Source organism: Eurosta solidaginis, chromosome 3 (assembly GCF_040869045.1).
Source record: "Eurosta solidaginis isolate ZX-2024a chromosome 3, ASM4086904v1, whole genome shotgun sequence".
Lineage (NCBI taxonomy): Eukaryota > Metazoa > Arthropoda > Insecta > Diptera > Tephritidae > Eurosta > Eurosta solidaginis.
Genome location: NC_090321.1, coordinates 288414302 through 288439996, shown reverse-complemented (window position 1 = coordinate 288439996; position 25695 = coordinate 288414302). Strand labels below are relative to the sequence as shown.

Genomic DNA, 25695 nt, shown 5'->3' with positions numbered 1-25695 from the left:
GCACGTCCTAAAATGGGTTTCTGTAAAAGAGCCCTTAAGAATCATTAAGTGAAGATTTTTGGGTATAAAGCAGTTTTTTTGCTATCTGAATGAATGAAATGAATATTTTTCGTCTCCTTCCTCTGGCAACACTGGTCACGACGTATTTTGTTTATTATAATCGCTCAAATTTCAATCAGTTTCTTCAACCCTTTCAAACTCGTATTTTGTGTCAAAAAGCTTTATACTGGTTTCGTTTATGAACATTTCATTTGCAAACAAATAATTGAGAGCGGTTCTCTGATTAAACGTTGTTATTAAATTTAGTTAATTCGTGATTTTAATGTGAATACTTATTTTTTGTTAAGTTTTGAAATAAAATTTAAAAATGTAAACGTTTTATTTGTATTTTTACTTCATAAATTAAAGTATTTTTGCCTGATTACTTACACCAATATAGACGAAAGACATCAGCAGGTAATTTCAAAATCGGTCATATCCATAAAGTTAGTTTCAAATTCAGCTAACTCCATAGCTTGATTTCAAGACCCGACATCTCCAATTTATTTTAATAGTTTTTAGGTGTAATATACGACACCGATTGTTTTGTATTATTAATATGTATTTATATTATTATCAAAAACATAAAAACAATAGGGGGACTTATTAAAACATATACATTTATAAGGTGTAAAATTATATAGTAACGAATTCTGATATTTATGCACCTTCTGCTAACGTTCGAATCGCTAAACTGTTGAATAAATCACTCCAATGTTCAGTATTGCAAACTGACTTTATTTATATTACTTTGGGAGTTAGGTTAGGTTAGGTTGAACTGGCCGGTCCATGAGGACATCACAGAGACTGATTGAGTTCGTAGTGTTACCAGAAGTTTGTTTCAACGACGAAACTGAAAAACCTTATCAAAAACCAGGACCTATGCTATAAAAAAGCTCCGTCCTCTTGGCAAATACTAGAAGCTTCCTAGGACTTAAGCCACTTGCTGATTCTAGATCTGACAGCTGTATCACTCCTAATACTTGGAGTCTTAGCCTGACAAGTGCACAGCACGAGAACAGAACGTGCTCGATCGTTTCCTCCTCCAACCGGTCCCGATTCTCTGCAGAGACTGCTACACTCTAAAACGCATTTAGATGCTGTGCTATGCGAGATTATTGCCTTAATTGCTGCTTGATTGGCAATATAAAAGTTAATATGGTTGCAGCTTAAGTTATTCTCTTCCAGGGTTTCTCCTGCTTTGGTTACGGCTAATATCTCCGCTTGGAAAACGCTACAGTATTCCGGCAGTCTGTATGATCTTCTTATTTCCGGATCAGCACAGTATACCGCAGACCCTACTCCTTCCACTACTTTGGAACCATATGTGTACACATGTATCGCCTCGTGCGCCATTTGCGCACCCTTGCAGCAACCGTCAAGGCTGGCAAGTGGCCTCAAGATCTCCCTCGAAGCGCAGATAGGGAATCAGATAGTCTGTTCGTCTTGAGATTGATGACGTTATACTACTATGGCCATATGGTCGGCGCTCAAGCTGCCCCGAGGCACCGAGCCTGCAGAATGGCATACAGTGCAGCCGTCGGGGTTATTTTCAGGGCTCCCGTAATGCTAAGCATCGATAGTCTGCATACCTCCTCTAATTTTTTGAGGTATGTTGTTTTCTGTGTGGCTTTCCACCAAACAATAACGCCATAGTGTAGAATAGGGCTTACAATCGCTGTAAAAACCCAAGGAGAAAGAGAGTGCGATAAGACCCACGTACACCCCAGCATTCTTTTACATGCATAAAGTGCCGTTGAAGCCTTATTCACCCTCTCCTCCACGTTGGCTTTCTAGAAATTCTGTGCAAGGTTTCTCCTGTAAGGTCACCCCTCCTAACTTAGGCCTGGTCCAATTTGGGACCTTGTACCTAATTGTAAACAAGACCATATCCGTCTCCTCCGCGATAGCTTTCAACTCGACATTAGATGCCCAGGTATGAATATCCCACAGTGCCCGATCCACCAAAGAGCTAGTCGTTGGAAGGCACTTTCCACTTATGACAATTGCAACGTCATCTGCGTAAGCCGTAAGTTTTACGGATCCCTCATCGAATCGCCTGAGCAGTTGGTTGATGACCAGCGTCCACAGTAGAGATGATAGCACCCCTCCCTGCGGCGTGCCCCTGTCCACTGATTTCGTGGACTCGTACAATCCCCATTGTGATGTAATCTTCCTGCAATTTAACATGTACCCTATCCATCTGATTAAGCGGGATGTACTTTAATGTAATTAAGATCATCCATAATCGCCCATTTAGAAACATTATTGAAAGCCCCGGCAATGTCCAAGAAGACTCCTAGAGCATACTCCTTATATTCCATGGATTTCTCTATGCTTATTACCACCCTATGCAATGCGGTGTCTACAGACTTGCCTCTGGTGTGCGCATGCTGTGTTGTGGAGAGCAGCTTTTCATCCACGTTGGACTTTATGTACACATCTATCAGCCTCTCAAAGGTTTTGAGCAGAAATGATGTTAAGCTAATGGGTCTATAGTCTTTGTGATATACGTGACCGATCTTCCCCGCCTTTGGTAAGAAAGCTACGCGAGCAGTTCTCCAAGAGTTCGGTCTTATGCACCCATCGAATATTATTTTAAGCCATTCCACGACCGCCCTACTAGAAACCTGTAGCATGGCCGGGAATATACCATCTGGGCCCGGCGATTTAAACTTAGAAAACGTCTTCACTGCCCATTGGTATCGGTCACCAAGCCCGGCACTACCCGCTCCGTGATCGAAGTGTGAGTGATGTCTGCTGGCTCTTCCAAACCGTCTCCCGATGGGAAATGTGTGTCGAAAAGCACCTAAAGGGATTCCTCACTATTAAGTGACCATTCCCCGTTCTCTTTCTTCATTAGTTCTTGGACTATGTTTCCCTTTGCTAGAACTTTTTTTACCGTGCTGTTTCGCTGGAGCACTCTATGTCCGTACAGAAACCTTTCCATGAGATTCTCTTCGCTCTGGAAATTTCATTCCTGTAGATCCTCAGTAAATCCCTGTACTCGTCCCGACACGCTTCGCTTTCCGCGGTCTTTGCGAGCTTAAACATTTCTTCTACCAGTCTTCTAAGAATCAGCTCATTGCTCCACCACCTTTGCTAGAAATTTTTTCAACCGTGCTGTTTCGCTGGAGCACTCTATGTCCGCACAGACACCTTCCCATGAGATTCTCTTCGCTCTGGAAATTTCACTCCTGTAGATCCTCAGTAAATCCCTGTACTCGTCCCGACACGCTTCGCTTTCCGCGGTCTTTGCGAGCTTAAACATTTCTTCTACCAGTCTTCTAAGAATCAGCTCATTGCTCCACCATGGCGGTTTTGCTTTTCCTCTGAATCTTCTTAGAGGGCAAGCTTTATTATACGCAACCACAAGCGTCCTTAGGAATTCATTCGACTCCCCCAGTTCCTTCACATTGGCAACCTCTTTGGGTTGTCCCAGTTTTGTTTCTACCTGTTTCTGGAATTTCGTCCAGTTCGTTGACCTAGGGTTTCTAAAAGTTCCTCCCTTCTCTACACTCTTTAGGGGGATGCTGAAGCTGATGATCTGAGAAGGATGGTCTATCAAGAACCATCCAATCATACCTTGATATATCACGCTCGGAGCTCAATGTAATATCCAGAACATTGCTGGATGTTGGACCAATGTATGTAGGGACATTTCCCCTGTTGGCTATCTGCAAATTGGTTTGCAGGATGTAACAAAATAGAGATTCGCCTCTCTCGTTCGTATCTGCTCCTCGTAACGCATTCTGGTGCGCATTTGCATCTGCGTCTATGTCCAACCGTCCTTTGCGCCCTTCCTCCTGTACTAGCCTCTTGCACTCCATCGGTGGAACCTCCGCAGCATGGACCATGTAGCAGGATGCCAGGATAAATGAAGGCTTATTCTTTTGCTCAACATCCACCACTGCGAGGTCCTCAGTAGTGTAATTAGGCAGCATATATGCATGCAGCTGTTTCCTTACCATTACTACAGCTCGCGCCCGTCCTTCCGTTTGCGCGTGGTAAACGCCAAACCCGCGCACGCTAAGTCCAGAAACCTTTCCTCCAGATGAGAGCCACGGCTCCTGGATCAGCGGCACGTCAAACGAACCCTCCTCAAGGGTTAGGAGAAGTTCACTCGACGCCACTTTGCTGTGTTGGAGGTTTATCTGTAGAACTCGCAGCACTATTGGGCTGTTTGTCCCCTCCAGCACCTTCGTCGTGACGTCGTCGTCCTCCCTCCCCCTAATCCAGGGTGTTATGCGGACCGTGCCTATAGGACGATTTGCAGCCAGGGGATAAATTCGGCTGTGTTCGAACGGAGCTTTCCCGATACCGGACCACCTCGGGAAGTATTGATGGCCTTACCACAGTAAGGGTCGCTGCTGTGGCGGACGGTTCTTTCCCCGTATAAAATACTGGACCGCTGAGCCCGCCTTGTCGGGCAGGTGGTCGTACGACCAAGATGAACGACTCATTACCTAATTGTAATAAGGACGATGATATGAGGACTGAGTCGCAAACCAAGGACGACAAATACGCATTAAGCAATACGTCGGACTCGGGGAGTGAGAGTAGTGTTGATTCAATGAACTCCGTGTTGGAGAAGTATACAAATGAAAACGAAGTAGAAGAGTGGAGAAGGGTACGGAGCAGAGGAAGTAAAAGAGCTCTCTCGCAGTACCGCGCAGCACTAAGAATTGTACAACGCTTGAGAGCAGTGGTCGACCCAACAGAAGTGGAGATCGAGCGCTTGGAATGGGCCCATGAGGCGGTAGAAGTAGGTCGAAGGCAGTTCAAAAGGTTTGCTGCGAGAAACCCTCTGTTCTGCAACCGGTACGAGGAGGAAGAAGCGTAGAATGGCAGAATGAAGAGGCAACGTTCGGCGGAAGGCGACAAGCCTGCTTTCAAGAGGCAGAAAGGACCCAGTCCCAGAGCCGCGAGGCAGGGCAATCGCATAGACAAAACAAGTAGACCCAAAGCTGTAAGACAGATGGGCCGCAATAGCGAGGTAGCAACTACCTCGAAAGCTGCGACTCAGAGGGAAGTTCCAACTATGGATGTAGCAGATAAAACAAAGGGAGATAACGCTAAGACTCCGCTTTTCTCGGAGGTGCCAAAGGGAGATATCACTAAGACTCCGGCTTTTCCCGAGAAGATGAGTGATGTGGCAAAGCAGTCACTGACTGTGGCGCTGGTTGATTGTAGCAGTCCTTTCGGACAGATGACTACTGAAAGGTGAAGATCTGTAGAAAGAGAGCTTATTAACTTAGTGCTTAAGATGATGCGGGAACAACCAAGTAAGCCCCTTCCCACCTTTGATTCGGAGGGATGGTATAATGGTGTGAAGATGATAGCGTGCGACAACATCGCGAGCTTGCGGTGGCTGGAGGAAGTTGTTCCAAACCTCCAAATGCAAGGCACGAACGCGCGGTTTGAGGTGGTGGATAAAGCGCAAATCCCCACGGTACCAAAAGTTAAGGTATGGATACGATGCGTGATGAAGTCGGAGAATACACTGCGACTTCTGCAAAATCATAATCCGAACATACCGACACAGGATTGGAAGGTATTTACTGTATCTCGGCCTACGGAGGAAGGTCAGTTCTACATCTTCCAAATAAACAAGCAGGTGGAAGATATATTGTACACGCAGCTTGGCAAAATGTCCTTTGGCACAGGCAAAATTTACATGCGACTCAGGAAAAGAAGTCCTGAGGATAAAAATTCTAACATGCTAGAGGTGGGCGAAGTCGAAAAGGACCTCAAAAGTCTTAGAGAAAAAAGACAGGTGGAGGTAGCTGACATCACCACGAAGGTGTTAGAAGAGGAACACCCGCAAATGGTGCTGTGAGTCGCACAGAGGAACACCCAGCACAACAGTTACGAGAGACTGAAGGGGGCCTCGAATACTCTAAACCAAAAGGGCAAGGGGAGGACGACTTTGGGAGTAGTACTTCACAATTATACTTCACAACCAATAGCGTGTTTAAATAAAAACCGATTCGTTATTACTCAGTTGCGCTGCTTTTACACTCTCGGTTTCCTCGTTCACCCATTTCTCCTAAAGTCTAGTAATTTCGCGAACAGTCGTAGCTTATGATTGGTTAGTTACCAGTTATATAAGTACATGGCTTGGAATCACGTCCTTTCCAACCTCCCCTTTTATCACCAGATACAGTAACTTTGGGCGGTTGGCTTGGAATCACGTCCTTTCCAACCTCCCACATATAGCAGCCCTACTTGTTGTGTGTCAAATATACATCGGTTGTTCGAAATCACCTCCATTCCGACAGCACTAATAATCAGTTCCCGTTGCTCAGCATCACAGTCAATCCCGACAACTCATTTAATAATGCATATACATATTTTATAATATAATTTTGTTCAATTTGTATGCTTCTGTAATTTATCTGTAAAGTGTACTATATTTTTTTTTTTTTTTAATTGTTAAATTTGTACACATAAATAAATAAAATGTATATTTGTTGTTTATAGCCATATGCGTGTGTATGTGTGAGTACTACTTCGGCTGATGACTACGTCTGTGTGTATGTGAGATATCTATTCGTTGCCTTGTACATAAGTGTTGCTAGCTTTAATGTATACATGTACATAAGAATGGCTGCTTCATGTTTTTGTTGTTGTGATTTTTTTTACTAATAGCATAGTGATAGTAATATTCGTCACAATATCCATTTACACACGCTGTTATATAAACGCACCTAGTAATATTCTTGATAAACTTAGTTTTTGATCAGCTGTATTATTGCCACAAAAAATTGTGATTATTACACAAATTAAAAAATGCCAAGATTAAGTGAAAAATCAAAACTGAAAACGTCTTTACTAAGATATTCTTGAAAATGACTTGCTGATGTTAGAGATTTCTGATGAAAATGACGGCTGTTGTGTTTGCAAGGTTGCATTTCTTTGAGTTTACCGGGTTTACACCATGAAATGTGCGCGTAAATTTATACAAATTTTGTAAATGATTTTTGATACAAAATCTTACATTTATACGTTTACACCCTTTGTAAGGCATTTATAAAGATAAATGAGTCCCCCTAATAAACACAGCTAATTTTAGTCATAGGTTTCTTAGGAACAGTTTTCTGCATTTGTTTTTTTTTTTTTTTTCAAAATTGACTTGAGTAGCCGATTTTGAAAATAGACGATTCATGTCAAATAATGAATAAAATAATTTTAAAAATTAGGTAGGTCCTAGGTACTAGTCATCACACTCCTCTTCAATTTAGGGCGTTGAGCAGACAAATAAATAAAAGTGTGGGTCGCCTCAAATTTCTATTGATAGTCAATGGCTCATATTGTTACAAATCATATTTTCATATATGTATAAGTAAGACCAACTGTCCTATAATCAGGTTATCCCAAGCCTCACATTTTTAGAAATTTCACGCGCCCAACCCTTTTATTAAATTTTCTGATCAACGCCCTAGATTGATTAGGAGTGTGATGACTACCTAATTATTTTCTATCTTTTAGTATTATTATTATTTAATATAAGTATTGTTTTCAATAAAAACGTTTTACATTTTTTTGTTAAATGATTTTATTCGAATATCTCAATTCTTGCTGCACCTAGCGTGACATTTTTTTACTAAAGCGGTTAATATTTCTGTATGTCATATATGTATGTTATCCAAATATGAGCCTAATCGGAGCACAAATACAGTTTCGATCATTGCGCTACCTGGCGGCTTTTTCATATATCGCTTTCTATTCATGTATGAAATATGTGTTCCAAATATGAGCCATATCGGACCCCAAATACGATTTTTTGAAATATGTCGATCCACGCGCCACCTATCGGAGTGTTTTCTTATTATTGCATTGCCATCGGGTTCTGAACTATATTTCAAGTTTCAAGTTTATATCTTATCGAGAGGTTACTTAAATTTCAATTACAAAATTCGCAACGCTCACTACACAGAGTCAAGAGCTAAATAAAACCGTATAAAAAAGAAAGAAAATATTACGTATACACAGCGGCACCTCTCAGGTAGAAGCGAGTAATTGGTTGGGTTTCACTAATAACGTTTTCTTTTCTGGCAAAAGTGTTACGCTTTTTATACGCTGCGCAAGGGTTGCAATTATAATTTGTTCTATTCGAAATATCAGGCAACGCCTTTACGGGGTGTTTCGTTATTTTGTGAAAATTGCTGCCTGCTCGCAACGCAAAAGCGTTACACTTTTACCCTGCATAAAATGACGTTGTGGCAGTGTAACCCCGCCAAACTAGAGGATCGTGACGATTTATTTTCGTAACTTCACAGATTTTTAGCCAAGAAAATTTAAATGAAGGCAATAATTGCTAATGAATTTTTATTATTATTGACCACGCACTTGTGAGAATCAGCTGTTCTTTTCATGCACTATAAAAGTTGACACTTTTCAAGGGTAGGAGTAACTCTATTAAGGTGTTACCATTTATTTAGGCAACACTTTTTTTCAGAAAAGGAAACGGGCTACATAAAACCCGATCTACACCTACTCAACAAAATAATTACACACTTCGTTTATGCTGAAAAAAACTCAAATGCAGTGGCTCACAGCTTAATTGATAATTTTCATTTAAAATATCGCAAATTCCCTAAAAGAAACCACATTCAAAAAAATGTCAAAGGTTATTCAAAAGTAAGGAGAATTAATCAAAATTTCAAAAATGACCATCATTCATTCAGAATTTCTAGAAAAATTTTGAGTATGCATTTTTGGAGCCCAATAAATTTTAGTATAATAATGTGCAAGTTAGAAATAGCTCAAAATTTTTCCTGAATTTTCAAAATTTTTTTCGTCGATGGTGTTGAGCAACTTCTTCCATACAAAATGCATTTTTGTTCATGCGATGTATGGAAGAAATTGCTCAACACCCTCGACGAAAAAAATTCTGAAAATTCAGGAACAATTTTGAGCTATTTCTAACTTGCACATTATTATAATAAAATTTATTGGGCTACAAAAATACATACTCAAAATTTGTATGGAAGAAATTGCTCAACACCCTCGACGAAAAAAATTCTGAAAATTCAGGAACAATTTTGAGCTATTTCTAACTTACACATTATTATACTAAAATTTATTGGGCTACAAAAATACATACTCAAAATTTTTCTAGAAAGTCTGAAAAAAAATTTTGAAAATTTTGATGGTCATTTTTGAAATTTTGATTAATTCTCCAAGGATGGTCACAGGCTAAAAATAATTTCGATATATAAAAGGGGCGTAGCACCTGCCATACAAATGGAATATATCATACTGCATATCTCTGGATGTAGTAATGGTAGAATAATGAAAATTGGTAAGGAGCTATATGACGCTAAGTCCTAATACCTCCAGTAAAATGTGCAAGTGGGGAAAATGGGGCGTGGCACCTACAAATGGGATTTTTCATAACTATGGCTTCCGTACAAACTTAGGTTATTTTAACAGCTAATGTTGGACTACAGAGTTGAGTTTGGCTATTATTCCTTTCGGTCGTTTAGTAATCTGCCGCCGTTAAAAATTGTTGTTAACTTCAGTCTATCTACATCTCCCACATCTATATAAAATTCAAACAAACGAGACAACTTCTCAATCTATTGACACAGTCTTGGAATAATCGCAAGCTGTGCATTATCGGGGTGAGTTTCTTAACTCCTTGGAGCCATCAGGAGTTCCTCCTCATCGATTGATCCTTAAAAAAGGGTTCATAATAATTATGCTTCATAATTTGGATCCTCCGCGCTTATATAATGGGACAAGACTTATCATCACAAAACTTTTACCGAATGTCATTGAAGCAATGATTTTAGTGGGAAATTTCGAAAACAACAAAGTTTTCATACATACCAAGGATTCCATTAATACCGAGCGATATGCTTTTCAATTTTAAACGCCTTCTATTCAATTTCCTATTGCAATGTCGATCAATCAAGCTCAAGGACAGTCATTAGCTATAGTAGGAGTCAATCTTACCAACTCGTGTTTCACCCATGGCCAATTATACACCCAGGGGAAAACCGTCTTGGAAAATTAAATGCGTTCCTATTCATTTTAAGTTTGTTTTATTTAAATATGAGAAGCATCATGTTTGAATACCAAACACCTTAAATTAAAAATACATATTTAATCTGCTAAAATAGTATAAAAATACCTAAAACTAATACGTAAGTATTTAATAATGGCAGAATTATACTTGGGTTAAATATGAGAACACTTTAAGTCAAATACATTGTCTCGTTTGGTTCAAGTATTTTCATCCTTGAAAACACAATGTTGATGATCAAAAGATATTTTAAGTGCATACATAGTTAGACTGACGAAATTACAATTTAATGCAAAACCATTGGAAAAAGTAGTTAAATTTAGGTGAAAATATTTAGAATTTCATGCTTTTTTCTCTGGGTGTACGTAATCTGCTCCAGATTTGGTTCATATAAAAATCTTTTATTTATACTCCAAATAATATTTAAAAAAATATTGTATATCCTATGGTTTTCTGCAGTACCCAAATTCGCAAAACACACAATTTAAAAATGTGTGTTATTTATTTTGCATATTTTTATAGAAACGTGAGGTGAAACCCACGGACATAAGCTAGTAATATAGATATGCAGTGTAAAAAAATGCATCTGCACGATCCTCAATTGAATTTTGAGCAGTAAACTTTAATTGAATTTAAACTGAGCATACCCGACCGATCTAGCAGGGCTAAACTCTAGTTAACCTATCAGCTGTTTGCGTTCTTGTTTGTTTTGATTGTCAGTTATATTAAAAATGTATATTTCCTTTGATAGAAGTGATGCTGATAAACGAATTAATTCTTTAATAGACAGATATTGTAATTATACTTTTTACTTTGATAACAGCATTTTTTACTCAGCAATGGCGTCAAGTATGGGGGCTAAGATACTTGGCTTGGATATCATAAGTGGTTCCAGGCTCTGGATCAGGGACTGCTATCAGTCTTAGACCCGCCATAGTGACGAATGTCACGCGTGATTAGTTATCACGTCCTGCACGAGGTGCCCCTGCTTCTACTGATAATGGCGGATCTAGAGAGGACAACTCGATAAAACCCGCACCCCTGAGTCTTGTGCCGAGCTCAGGGGAGGGAGGACCCTGTTAAGGGTTAAGATCGGTACACAACAGTGACGAACTGGATTGTTAGGGACTTTGATTTTGACTATGTTTAGGAATTGATGACTTTGGGCTGGTAGATGCGGTATTCTGCCACCTTAGTAGGTCGGGGTGAAGCCCTATCGAAACGGCTGGTAGGCTAATGCTGCACCTGCCCACGTCCCGTTAAAATCGTGGCGGGCCTCAAGGTACGTTCAGGCTCCGTCGCCGTTAAGTTGGTGGTGTAGGTGCGGTTGAAGATTTTCCCGTTTTGCGTCCGGTCTGGCTCTGAACGCATTACTCATAAGGTAATGCGTCAACCCTCGCGTGGCCTCCCCGCGTAGCATAGATAACCACGAGACCGTTGAAGGGCGACTACACAATCGGCTCCGGATAGCGGCATTGAGGGGGGACTTTTTAGAATGGACACGACTAACACGAATCCGCCAAGGATGGGGTGCGGAAGAAGAGCGGGTTTGATGGAAATCCGACAAATCAATCTTCAGCACTCTAAGACGGCTTCCGCAAATTTGTTGCTCTGCCTTGAAAAAGGCGGTGTGGATATAATCCTTGTCCAGGAGCCGTGGCTGAGTAGTAACGGCAGTAAGATTTCTGGATTAAGGACTGGAAAATTCAACACCTTGGTGCATGGGGAGGCAAGTAGGCCTAGATCCTGTGTGCTTGTTAAAAAAGAGATTAAAACTTTTATTCTCTCTAATTTCAGCAATGCTGACGTAACCACGGTCTGCCTCGAGCGAGGAAGTAATGAAATGTGGGTGGTCTCAGCGTACATGCCCCACGGGGACGTAGCGGGACCACCAACCCTAAAAGTACTAACTGGGACTTGTATTGTAGGAAGCTGGGAGAGCTATTGCCTGCGGCGCCTACTTTTAGTTCGGACCTGTCCGAATCTGAGATAGACGTTTTGGTGGAAAACTTCACCTCGGCAGGCAGTAACGCCTTTCAGCTGTCCTGCCCATTGAAAATTTACAGGGGGAAGGACAAGCCGCCCTGGTGGTCAGATTCTCTTGACGACCTAAGAGCGTCCAGTCGGCGGCTCTTCAACAGAGCCAGGAGGAGTAAATTACCCTCGGACTGGGAGCTCTATAAGGTGAGTCTGGAGATTTATATATATGAAATAAGTATAGCCAAGCGAGATGCATGCCGAAGCTTCTGCGAAAACGTAGAAGGCTGCAATGAATCCGCGAGGCTTAGAAAAATACTCTCTAGGAATCCCGCTCCTCTGGGGTATCTGCGAGATGATGGTTGGGACTGGTCTATGAGTAGCGAGGAGTCCCTAAAACTTTTACTGGACAATCATTTTCCCGATGTCCCAGTTGCGCAGGGATCTTCGCCTGCATGGTCGGCGGTCGTTGGCCATGCAGAAGTGCCTGCCATTCCAATACGGGAAAGTCAAATAACCTGGGCTATAGGGTCGTTCAAGCCCTATAAGTCTCCGGGCCCGGATGGAATCATTCCTGCGCAACTTCAAAAGTCTTGTCAAGAGCTAAATTTAAGCCGCAGGTTGTAGTTGGCTGATCACTGCAGTGTAGTCCAAGCGGAAGTTGCTGCGATTAAGGATGCGGTGGATGGAATGCTATCCAGTGCTACTACGGTTAGGGAATTTAACATCTACTCTGATAGCCAAGCGGCTATCAAGGCCTTGAGCTCAACTACAGTGCGATCGAGGGTGGTCTGGGAGTGCCTGACCTCGCTTGCGATTGCATCGAATTATTTTACAATTATGATTATCTGGGTCCCGGGCCATAGTGATATCCCGGATAACTGCCAAGCGGATCTCTTAGCACGAATCGGTACAACTGAACCGGATGAAGTTGGATGTAGGGATTTCGGGATCCCGCTGGCCACCTGTGGAGTGCTCTTCCATAGCTAGGCCTCGAGTCAGCTCAGCAAACGTTGGGCGGAAACCACGTCTTGCAGGGTAGCAAGATCTTTCTGGCCGAAAGTGGATGGCAGGAGGTCTGCTGAAATAATTGGGTTCACTAAGGCTCACCTATCAATGGTCATTGGGGTTTTGACAGGGCACTGTCCCATGTCAATATACTGGAAACTCCATCCTGCTGCAGCTGTATGGAGGATGATGAGGTGGAATCACCAAATCACTTTATGCTTCAGCTTTTGCCAGAACTAGGCGAAAGTACTTCGGTCGCGACTCACTTGGATCTCCCGAGGATTTATCCAAAGTTGAGATCGGTATCATTCGGAGCTTTATCGTTGCTACCCAACGATTCTCTAAGTAGCTAGATCTAAGTCACCGTTATTTTTGGTGTTGTGGTAGCACAACGGACCTTCATGTTGTCCAAGTGAGCTATCCTTATCAGGGCAGCTACCACCTAACCTATCCTATCCTAATGGCGTCAAGTAAGCTTTTGTGGTATCCACAAATTATCTAGATAATGAAAAAGCACTGCTGTATAACAAAAAAAGACTACCCTCAAGGCGGCCTTAAACTGTGACTGAAAAACTGCTCTGCAGTTAACTGCAGTTTAAATTAGACTAGAGTTTAAGAAAACTTACTTTGAGGTTAACTTAACCAATTACTAGGGAACTGGACGCTAGTAATGCAGAGTCTTAGAGAATTTTTAAAACTATGAACAACGTAAAAACCAAGCTGAATAATATAATTCATTTAGTAATTATAAATTCAATTTTATATCTAAGATACGGACTAAAGAAAAAAAAAAGTACTTCCATGACTTAATTATAATGAGCGATAACTTTTAACTTATAAATAATTCTAATATTTATGCTAACTCATCAGATGATTAAATTTAACGTCCTCATTACAAGTATGATAAATAAAATTGCAACTTGTAGCTCTCCTTGATGGAATAAACCCCAACCAATTACATGTTGGTACATATAAAGCGTTGTGGGCTTCTATCTAATAAACCATTACTTATTAATTAAACGGTTTTATTTAGCTTGACTTGACAGGCCGGCCGGCACGAATTTTGTAATTGAAAATTAAGTAACTTGAAACTTGGGATATAGTTCAGAACCCGATGACAATGCAATAATACGAAAACACTTCGCTAGGTGGCGCATGGATCGAAATATTTAAAAAAAATCGTATTTGTGGTCCAATTGGGTTCATATTTGGAACACATAGTACATACATGAAAAGAAAGCGACCTTGAAAAAAATCGCCGCTAGGTGGGGCAAGGATCGAGATATCCAAAAAATCGTATTTGTGCTCCGATTTGGCTCATATTTGGAACACATAATGCATACATGAATAGAAAGCGACCTATGATGTACGATTTGGCTCATATTTGGAACAAATATTACATACAGTCCGGTAGAAGTGACATCAAAATATTTTGGAGTTCGAGGAGGGGCAAGCGTACGTGGCGCAGAGTCGAGTAAAGCCTTTGGAAGGATTATGTATTGCGGGTTTAGATTGTAACAAAGGAAAGATTGTCAGGAAAGAGTCCTTGCAATATTGAGTCACTAAATGAACTAAATGGAATGAGAAATAATAAGCAATTAAATAAAGACTAAAAACTTGAAAATAAAATAATTAAAAAATAATTCTTAAGTTAAACGGTTTTATTTAAAATAAAACTTACATGAAGTAATAATAATACTAAAATCTAGAAAATAATTAGGTAGGTACTAGCCATCACACTCCTCATCAATCTAGGGCGTTGATCAGACAATTAAATAAAAACGTTGGACGGGGGGTCAAATTTCTATTGATAGTTATGTATAAGACCAATTGAACCTTAATAAGGTTATGCTACCTCACATTTTTAGAAATTTCACGCGCCCAACGCTCACTGGTCGGTCTAATATGGAGTTGGTGGCCAAAAATACTTCCAGTAGAGATATCAACGAGAAACTTTGGTCACGGCTTTACAAATATTTGAGAATTATTTTTTCATAAAATTGGTGCGGGTGATACCTTTATTCCGACCCACAACCACCCACTTTCACCGCATGCATACAAAAAGTAAGTAGATGTGTGGGGAAAAGTGGTAAGATGTGTCTATCGCAAATACAATGTTTATTAGGATTAAATAAAGAAATTAACGTTATTAAACGATTTTGAATACATAACAATAACATAAAATCAAAAACACACAAAAGTTTACATTTGCTTATCGTCGACTGGATAAAATTATGTCGTATGTTACATGTGAGCATATATAAATACGACAATAATTTATCAGGGCGACGCTATCAGAAAACTGTCGCAAGACATAGTTAGTGGCAGAAGACGGCAGCTGATATTAACACTTTAGAATCTTAAAACCTTGACTAATAACAAGATATAAGTCCAAACGTGAGGATCGGTGACGAACCCAACTAAAACTTTAGCCGAAATTGATATATTTGTGCAAATAAACACTAATAAAGGCACTGGTAAAATTTTAAATACCAACAAAAAAAAAACACAAGGTAAAGACACTAAAATTATTTCAAAATGAAGTAAATACCTTTGACATCAATATACTATGTACATCTTATAACTTTAAACGAGCAATTCTTGTTTGTTTGTATAGACGAACGATCTCGTCAACGGCTCAACCGATTTAAATGAAATTTGACACCTGATCACCTTCTAAGACTTTCTACCTAGGTGTTGCCAATCAGAATGTTTCACAAGGTAGCCACCTATTCGAAATTAAAAAAAATTGCATGAAATATGCCGATATGGGTATCAAACGAACAAACGACACTTTTGAGTAGGGTTGCCAAATAGGGTTGCCACCTATTCGAAATAAAAAAAAATTGCATGAGATATGCCGATATGGGTATCAAACGAAAGGTATTTCACTCCGCATTACAATAGGGACATTTTTGAGTATGGTTGCCATTTAGGGTTGCCACCTATTCGAAATTTAAAAAAATTTCATGGGATATGCCGATATGGGTATCAAACGAAAGGTATTTCACTCCGCATTACAATAGGGGCATTTTTGATTGGGTTACCAATTATGGTTGCCATCTGTTCGAAATTAAAAAAAATTGCATGAGATATGCCGATATGGGTATCAAACGAGAGGTATTTCGCTCCGCATTACAATAGGGACATTTTTGGGTAGGGTTGCCATTTGGGGTTACCACCGATTCGAAATTAAAAAAAATTTCATGAGATATCCCATATGGGTATCAAACGAAAGGTATTTCACTCCGCATTACAATAGGGTCATTTTTGAGTAGGGTTGCCACCTACTGGAAATTAAAAAAAATTTGATGAGATATATCTCATATATGCCGATATGGGTATCAAATGAAAGGTATTTCAGTCGCCATTACAAAAGGGGCATTTTTGAGTAGGGTTGCCATTTGAGATATGCATATATGGGTATCAAACGAAAGGTATTTCACTCCGCATTACAATAGGGACATTTTTGAGTAGGATTACCATTTAGGGTTGGGGTAGTTAGACGAAATAGTACTCCACTAACTCATATTCTATTAAAGTTTTAAAGGAGAACATTAAAGTTAAAAATCTTCGTAAAAAAATCGTATACATGATGCGACTTAATTTTCTAAATTTCATACACGCTAATAAAATTGAAATGCAATATCAAGGCACCGTGGCAAATTCTAGCAAAATATATTTAAATGAATATTTTTGGCGAATATGAAATTAATAATTGCAATTTCTCACAGATTACTATTAGAAAGATTTCTCACCGTAGCAAAAAGATATCTCACCGAGGTAATATTCTACCGTTGAACACTAGAGGCATATGTTCAATTTGAAAACGACATGTAACTATTTAACTACTTACCAACAGATGGCGCTAAGGGAAGTAAGTTGACATTTAATTAAACTAACTGATAGTTTTCATAAATTGTGAGACTTTCATAGTGTATAACTAAAAAATGTTTGAAATTAATAATTCGGCGCATGAAGATACTCGACCCAAATAACTTAGTTATCGATTTCACTAATTGTCATAACAATCCTGTATCCTTTAGGATGGAATTACCCATCTCAAATTTTTCATTCCAGTTCATTTTGCGGTTAGTGTTTGATATGTTTTTGAAATCTATTTTTAAGGAAATCAAATATTGGTAAGTAAAAATATATAATATATGTGCATATAAAAAAGTAGAGTGTGATTGATGATGACATGTAGAACAAAGTAAGTTATGCAGCATACTCGAAGATTGCCGAGCAAAGCTCGGTCGCCTAGGTACTTTCTACTTATTTCAATACAGTGATGTTTTATGTATTTTTAAATAGCTTAAACTTGCACTTTATTTTTAGCTTGCTCACACTGCAAAAACCACCTAATACCATAACCTCACTTTTGAAGCTATTCCAAAAGAGTACAGTTCGAATACAACAAAAACAAATATACCTTTTAGAAGGCTGCTCTAATAAGAGATACTAGCGACACATTTGGGGACAAACTTTTAACTTCGATTTTTTTATTTTTGGCCTATGGAATCGACCACTGTTCAACGCTCTTATTTAATTGTCTGATCAACACCCTAGATTGATGAGGAGTGTAATGGCTAGTACCTACCTAATTATTTTCTAGCTTTTAGTATTATTAATACTTCATGTAAGTATTATTTTCAATAAAACCGTTAAACTTAAAAATTTTGTTTAATTATTTTATTTAGATTCTAGAAGGTTGAATTTGCTTACGTACATATATGTGGAAATAGAAAATAGCTTTGTACATCTAATACTGGCAATGTTTCTCCTATATAGATTCATATACGAACGCTTTTTTTTTCTAGATACTCGTTCAGTTTTATCCATAAACTTTTAAATACAATTTGAAACATACCTTGAAATGCAGCCTCCATTGCAATTTCAACTTCGGTGCTTTTAGCTGTGGCCAAAATGGAGACCAAAACAAGTCCGTGCATTAAAAACTTGCTATCCTTAGACCTTTCCATGTTTTGTTTTTTTTTTTTTAATTTTGGGGCTTTTGTTTCGGCTATTAATGAAATACTGTGAATGTAACATTCAATAAAGCAACTAATTGATTACATACCTTAATACGTTCGAATCCACTGCCACGACCAGCATATGAGCGCTTCAAATCAAAATCACATAGGTGGGGCGGTGTTTAGAATTCAATAAAAATTCATGTTGTTTGAATCTCATCAAAGTAATTAAATATGTATATATTTATTCATTTGGTGAATTATCATGCTATTATTTCGAAGATATTTTAAGCACCATTCACACATACATATCTAGAATAAAGAAGCCCAAGATAATATGGATATCAATTCGTATGCATGAACAAACTTTATATACGTAGTTTAAAAAATCCTTATGTATATAAAAACAAGAAAAAGTAGCTTTCAACTTAATATTTTAAACGATATTGACACTTGCATAATTCTTCAAAAAGAAGAAATTAAAGCGGAGCTTCCCTTCCAATTTGCGTCGTGCTTCTTTTTTAATTTCCCCTAAAATTGGTCGGAGTCCAGATGCTTTTTTTCAACTCCGAACGGCAACTGCAACGCAGATGAATTTTCACTGAGAAGCTTTTCATGGCAGAAGAACACTCAGAGTGTTTGCCAAATCATTTCCGAGGGATAATTGAATAAACGAACACTGACTAGTGAGAATATTAGTAAAGAGTTTTTCGAATTCCTCAATGTATTTATCCCCCTGTCAAGTGACAGGGAAGCTAGATACCACGAAGGACGTGGTTAAAGGGTTTTTTTTGCTCGAGGTAGATGAATTGAACTGCCTAGAATTATCCCCTTTGAATTTCCAATAAACTTCTCTCTTAAATGAGTCTATAGAGAATTAGACTTCATATTGATATACTTTAATTTACTAAATAGTGAAAAAATAAGCGCCCAGTTAACCAAATTTATTAAATGTATAAATAATATTGTAACGAATGTTAGCAGCACTGAGCGATGCTATCGTCTCTAAGCCGATGCTAAGCAGTGACGTGAATTCACATCCATAGATCAATCATTGTGTATCTACATAAACGAAACAATAATTGCGTCTATACATAGGTACCATGCGTATACGAGCAGCGGAGAGTCAATGCACAAACACATGCATATGTCTGAGATACTCCTATAAGTATGCAATGAGAAAAACTATAAAATTGTGCAATTGTACCCTGCAAAAATCGCGAGTACTCCATGCATGCATGTATGGAGTACTCGCTATGGACCAAGCGAGTGCTCCAAAATTAACCAAAATTCATACAAAAAATATGGTCCAATTAACATTGCGATGTCCTAGGACCGGACCATATACTCCAGCTCCGAATTACATCAGAGTAATCCATGGAGTACCCACAGTCCAATAAACATCGTGTAGTGATTACAATCGTTAAAATCGAGCAATGATCGGCTTACAATATGTTCGTGTAGAAACATGAGTTGGTCCATTGCTGCATTACGGTGGATTATAATGGTAAGTACTCCAGTGGACCACATGATCCAACGATTTTTGCAGGGTAGTTACAGCTGAGAAGTTTGAGAACTGCTGGACTAGTAGATTCTGGAAGCGCCTAGAAGATGCGAAGGTTGAAATCAAAGAGTATAAAAGGCGGCAATTGTAGAGGCGCTGGAATTCAGTTTGATTTGAGTTGTCAAGCAGTTTCGACTAAGACGCTATCTAGCGAGCAAGAGCAGTATTATTTTGAATAGTAAAGTTTCATTTGAGCTATCAATCAGTTTGGTTATTAAGCAAGCTATTCGTTGCACAGTTTGAGTGTTATTGTGAAGTACTTTAATAAAGGCCATTTTGCATTATTACAAATTGGAGTTATTTATTCAACAGTTTAGTGATTCGAACTTAGCAGAGGATTGCAAATAAGAGGATTTGCAAGTAAATTCGTTACAATTGGTGTCAGAAGAGGAATTGTTGAATAAATTCCAGAGGACAACAAGGACATGGCAAAGTTCAGTGAATTGAAGATCCAGCAACTGAAGAAAGAGTTGGAGAGCCGTGGATTGAATACAAGCGGCGCTAAACTTGAACTTCAGGCACGGCTACGAGAGGCAATGGAAGCAGAAGGAATTGATGTGGACGAGTCTGTCTTTCCTCTTGATGGCGATGAGACAACAAAATTGGAGGAGAAAAATGAAACACCGCAGACAATGGCGAACACAGACTTGAACATGATATTGGTTGCAATATCGGCACAAATGTCCGAAATGTCATCACAAATATCCACCAACATGTCATCACAACTGGAAGAACAGAAAACGTATATGTCATCACAGATGGAATCCCAAGAGACACGAATAACATCGAAGATTGAGGCACAAGAAACGCGTATGTCAGAAATGTCGACACAGATTACACCAAATATGGAGACACAACTGAGAGAACAAGAGGCACGCATAACAGTACAACTCGAAGCGCAAGAGGCGCGTATATCATCAAAACTCGAAGCGCGTATGGACGAGAAAATAACGCAGTTTGAGGAAAAAATCGAAGCCGAGGTGGATGCTTTGAGAGGTCGTATACAAGAGTTGCAATTAAATCGTTCATCTGTTTCAGCAAGCAATCCAAAGGTAAAAACACCATCCTTTGACGGTTCTGTTCCTTTCCAGGTCTTTAAACTACAGTTTGAGAAGACCGCAGCAGTGAACAACTGGAATGCTGAAGATAAAGTCGCGGCTCTATTCGTAGCGTTAAAAGAACCAGCTGTGGAAATCTTACAGACCATCCCAGAGTACGAGCGGAACAACTACGAAACATTGATGAGCGCTTTAGAGAGACGTTACGGAAGCGAGCATAGGAAACAGATATTCCAAATTGAGTTGCAAAACCGCTACCAAAAAGCAAATGAGACATTGCAGGAGTTTGCTTCAGATATTGAAAGATTGGCTCATCTTGCAAATGCGGACGCACCCGTGGAATACACTGAAAGGGTAAAAATCCAGAGCTTCATAAATGGCATACGAGATGTGGAAACGAAGCGGGCTACATATGCGAATCCAAAACTAACATTTGCTGAGACGGTATCGCATGCACTGACTCAGGAAACAGCCTCACTTTTGAGTAAGCCAGCGTACAAAGCCCATCGCGTGGAAGTGGAAAAGCCAGACTGAGTAGACGCAATTTTGGAAACATTGAAAGGTACGCAGCAGAAGAATAATGATGGAGTCAAATGCTTTAAATGTGGAAAGCCAGGTCACATTGCCCGTCATTGCGATCTTGATCCTAGTAGTTCCAACTATGTGGGTGGTCGTAAACGCAAAGCTGGAGGAGATGAGCAAGAGCGAGTAAGAGGTAGAGATCGAGAACTAGATCCAGCTATTGAATGCCCTGTGATATCTGTGTTGCAAATTGGTAGAAAATCGAGCAGTCTTACCGTCAGAGGGAATGTGGATGGCAAAGAACATGTACTGACTGTAGATACGGGCGCATCTCATTCCTTGATTCGATCTGATTTGGTCTACAGGAGAGTAAAGTCATTACCTGGAGCAAGGTTGCGTACGGTCACAGGCGAGTATAACCAAGTCCAGGAAGAAGTGATATGTGAAGTCCTAATTGGGAAGGTCATTGTTTTACACAAATTCGTTGTGGCGGAGATCGTTGATGAAGCCATATTGGGAGTGGACTTCTTGGTTGACCATGACATCAGGATCGATATGCGGAGAAAAATTATGCGCTATAAGAACCAGGACATACCACTTAACTTTAGTTTGGAAAAAGGGTTCAGCAGTAATCGGGTACTGGTGGAGAAGACTCGACAAAGGCCACGAAATTCAAAGGTAAAGGTTGATGGAACAAATGGGCCAAACAAATCAAAACCGAAGGTACCTGTGAGAGAAACACTGGCATTGAAAAGCCCTAACGGACGTACTAAAACGAAGGAAAGGATTTCGCAGAAAGAATGCAAGGGTGGTTTCAACCCAAGGCACACTACTGTTGTGAAGCGTCGGAATGATACTGATTACGCAAAGCAAATCCGTCCAGCGCAAGCTCTACGAAGTAGTTCATTGGCCAAACAACAGAGTGTGAAGGAACGGCCCAGGGTAATGAGTAGTAAGATGAGACACTGGCATGACAAGAACTTTAATTCGGAAGATTTCTTGGCGGGAGATTTGGTACTGTTAAACAACCCTCACCGGCGGAAAGGTGTTCCAGCCAAATTTCGGTGCAGTTGGGAAGGCCTGTACAAGGTTTTGAAGAAGATCAGTTATACCATCTACCGCATACAAAGCATTGAGAAACCACGGAGTAGAAGAGTGGTACATTTGGAGATGCAAGCGACGTTTAGATCGGGAGATTTGTCTGATCGGGACGATCAGACTTAGGTGGAGGGCAGTGTAACGAATGTTCGCAGCACTGAGCGATGATATCGTCTCTAAGCCGATGCTAACCAGTGACGTGAATTCACATCCATAGATCAATCATTATGTATCTACATAAACGAAACAATAATTGCGTCTATACATAGGTACCATGTACGTTTACGAGCAGCGGAGAGTCAATGCACAAACACATGCATATATCTGAGATACTCCTATAAGTATGCAATGAGAAAAACTATAAAATTGTGCAATTGTAGTTACAGCTGAGAAGTTTGAGAGTTGCTGGACTAGTAGATTCTGGAAGCGCCTAGAAGATGCGAAAGTTGAAATCAAAGAGTATAAAAAGCTGCAATTGTAGAGGCGCTGGAATTCAGTTTGATTTGAGTTGTCAAGCAGTTTCGACTAAGACGCTATCTAGCTAGCAAGAGCAGTATTATTTTGAATAGTAAAGTTTCATTTGAGCTATCAATCAGTTTGGTTATTAAGCAAGCTATTCGTTGCACAGTTTGAGTGTTATTGTGAAGTACTTTAATAAAGGCCATTTTGCATTATTACAAATTGGAGTTATTTATTCAACAGTTTAGTGATTCGAACTTAGCAGAGGAATGCAAATAAGAGGATTTGCAAGTAAATTCGTTACAATATACTTAGAAAAATATTTGAATAAAAATAATTATAAGAGTATCGAGGGAAAGGATTGAAGTTAGCGAGCAGTGATTTAACAGGTAATCTTATATGTTTACTATTGTGAACGTTTTTTTCAAGCTTCCTCCATTTGAAGGAATTCATAATGGGAGCTTTCAGCAAACACGATCGTTGAGTGGTAAATCTCTGTATTATAATAACTCAACGGTTTGGACTTTACGTCAAATTTTTCCCTTTTGATCTTTGATTAATCGTATATTCATTTATTACATTCGTAAATTTAATGAGTATGAGACGTGTTCCCAAATTTATTTAAATTATTGTATTTTTAACATTATGGAAAAACTGAAAGGAGTTAAACATACTGGCTTATATTGTAGCTATTTCGCCGCATCTCACCCCTGCTGTTCGCCTGTATTCGCATTTTTTAGCGTTTCTGCCGGCAAATTTGTGGTGCATCCTTTAGTTAACAAGGCCAGATGTCGTGCAAATAGACGGGCACCCTCGCGATGATGGAGAAAGCTACCTTACGCATGTTTTCAGCTTTAGAAAATACATACAACAGTTATGGAGGGTAGGAGTAGGAATGTTAGTGGGAGAGGAACTGGGAATAAGGGATGGAGAAGAATAAAATGAGCTAGAGATAAAAAAACGAGGGAAGGATAAAGAGACTGGGAAAGAGATATGGCTAGAGTTAGACAACGATAGAGAGATAGGGATAGATGGAGTAGGGGATGAGGAAGGAGAGTAAGCTAGAGAGAAAAGAAGGAATGGAAAAGGCGGAGAGGTAGAAATAGACAAAGAGAGAGGATTGAATAAAAGGATTAAGAAAAGGAGAAGAGAAAGGGAAGAAAGAGATCTAGAGGTAAAAACTCATAACTTATAAAAGTAGAACAACGTCTGCCGAATTTGTTAGTATTGCTAATATGTAAGTTTTGTGAAGTTAATTTTTCGCTGTAGCTACACTAGTTACAATATTAAACTGCAATTTATCCTAAAAAAATTGTTTCCTCATATTCTTAAATAGATTTAACGCTCTTACAACACAGTTTTATTAAAACCAACGAAAGTATTTTCTAGACGAGTCCCTGAATGTAACTAATTTGGCATTACAAATATACATATGTATGTGTAAAGATATGAATGAAATTGGTTTGATGAGATGATACAGTTTTCTTATCCCATCATACAATTTTAACTTCATCTTTACTTGCACGCGGTATCCAAATCACAAAAAAATGTCCAAGAATTTTTAATTTTTCCCCCTAGTAAGCGAAGCTTTTCTTTATAACACTTCTTTCGCGATCTGTGCTGCAACCCTAAATTTGCTTCTTGAACCCTTGAAGTAATACTCACGAAATGCTCAAAAAAGCATTACAATCAATTAATGCACACAGGACGTACATATATCGGAAGCATTAGAAAGAAAATGAATAATAATAAAAAGGGAAAATAGATATTTTCAAATAAAAGAACTTCAAATTTGGTTTACAATGGGAAAAGAGCTGTTGTTAATTATGTGACCCGGCCTATGAAAAGGTGGCTTATAACTCAAAAAAAAATAAAACTACTAAGAAACTGACGAAATGCATTGTTTGTCTTTAACAGCTGTTTCTCGCAAATTCCTTTTTTGAGTCATAAGCCACCTTTTCATAGGCCGGGTCACATATCGTCGCTGCGCTCACAAAAACAGTTATGTGTTTTTCAGTAACTGTTCAGGAGATCAAAAAAACTTATTTCTGGTGTCGATTTGCAAATGTCGTATTTTTGAAATATTTTATGGAAAGCATTGTAACGAATTTACTTGCAATTCCCCTTATTTGCAATCTTCTACTAAGGTTCGAATCTAAACTGTTGAATAAATAACACCACTATTCAGTAGTGCAAAATGGTCTTTATTAGACTACCTTCAAAATAACACTTCTATTGCTCGACAGATAGCGTGCTTAATCAAAACTGATTCTCGCGCCTCTACTGTTGTCGCCTTTTATACTGTCTGGTTTCCTCGTTGCATACTTCTAGGCTTTTCCATTCCAGAACTTACTAGTTAGTTATCAGCTACAAAATCACCAGCCAAAACTACGTTTATAGCTTCTCATATGCGCGTGAGTAATACTTGCACAAATTATTGTCCTCTCTTCTGAGAACCTCATATAAGATATATGCATGTGTTTGTGCGTTGCTTCTCCGCTGCGTGTACGTTAGGCCGGGTCGATTTTTGGGGAGGCAAAAAAATCGCCCATTGCTCTGTGAAAATCATATTCTAGGGATCAAAATAAGAAACCTTGCCGAAGGAACCATACCTCTAAAATGAATTCTGGTGTCCCCCAGTTTGGGTCGAACTTTTGGGAAAGGGCAATTTTGAAAAATCCCACTTTGACCCATTTAGAGTGTTCCAATTGAGTCCAAATGTATGACCGACCGCCACTAACTGTGGAGGTCCGACCCACCGATGCCAGTGGCACACCCCTGGAACCCCCCTGGGGGTTCACCATACAAACATTTCAAAAAATCGCCGGTTTTGCACTTTACGTGAAAAAATCAGCGAAATGCCTATGTTTTTTCTTTTTGGAGTTTATTTTTCTCTTTAGAAATTTATTTAGTCAGAACATATGTATGTAAATGAAAAAATGAATTTAACTTAGTAATAGAAAA

At 39.3% G+C, this 25695-nt stretch overlaps 1 protein-coding gene across 2 annotated transcripts in view; it reads right to left on the bottom strand.

The window, feature by feature from the left end:
- Window positions 1-25695, bottom strand: part of SP2353 (EGF like, fibronectin type III and laminin G domains protein pikachurin) — a 165603-nt gene that overhangs the window by 59893 nt on the left and 80015 nt on the right. For both annotated transcript variants that reach the window (XM_067777026.1, XM_067777027.1), the window contains exons 2-3: window positions 18138-18342; window positions 17928-18080 (exon numbers count right to left, since the gene is read on the bottom strand). In XM_067777026.1, the coding sequence (XP_067633127.1) occupies window positions 17928-18039 (112 nt within the window). In that variant the 5' untranslated portion in view covers window positions 18040-18080; window positions 18138-18342. The remainder of the gene's footprint in view (window positions 1-17927; window positions 18081-18137; window positions 18343-25695) is intronic.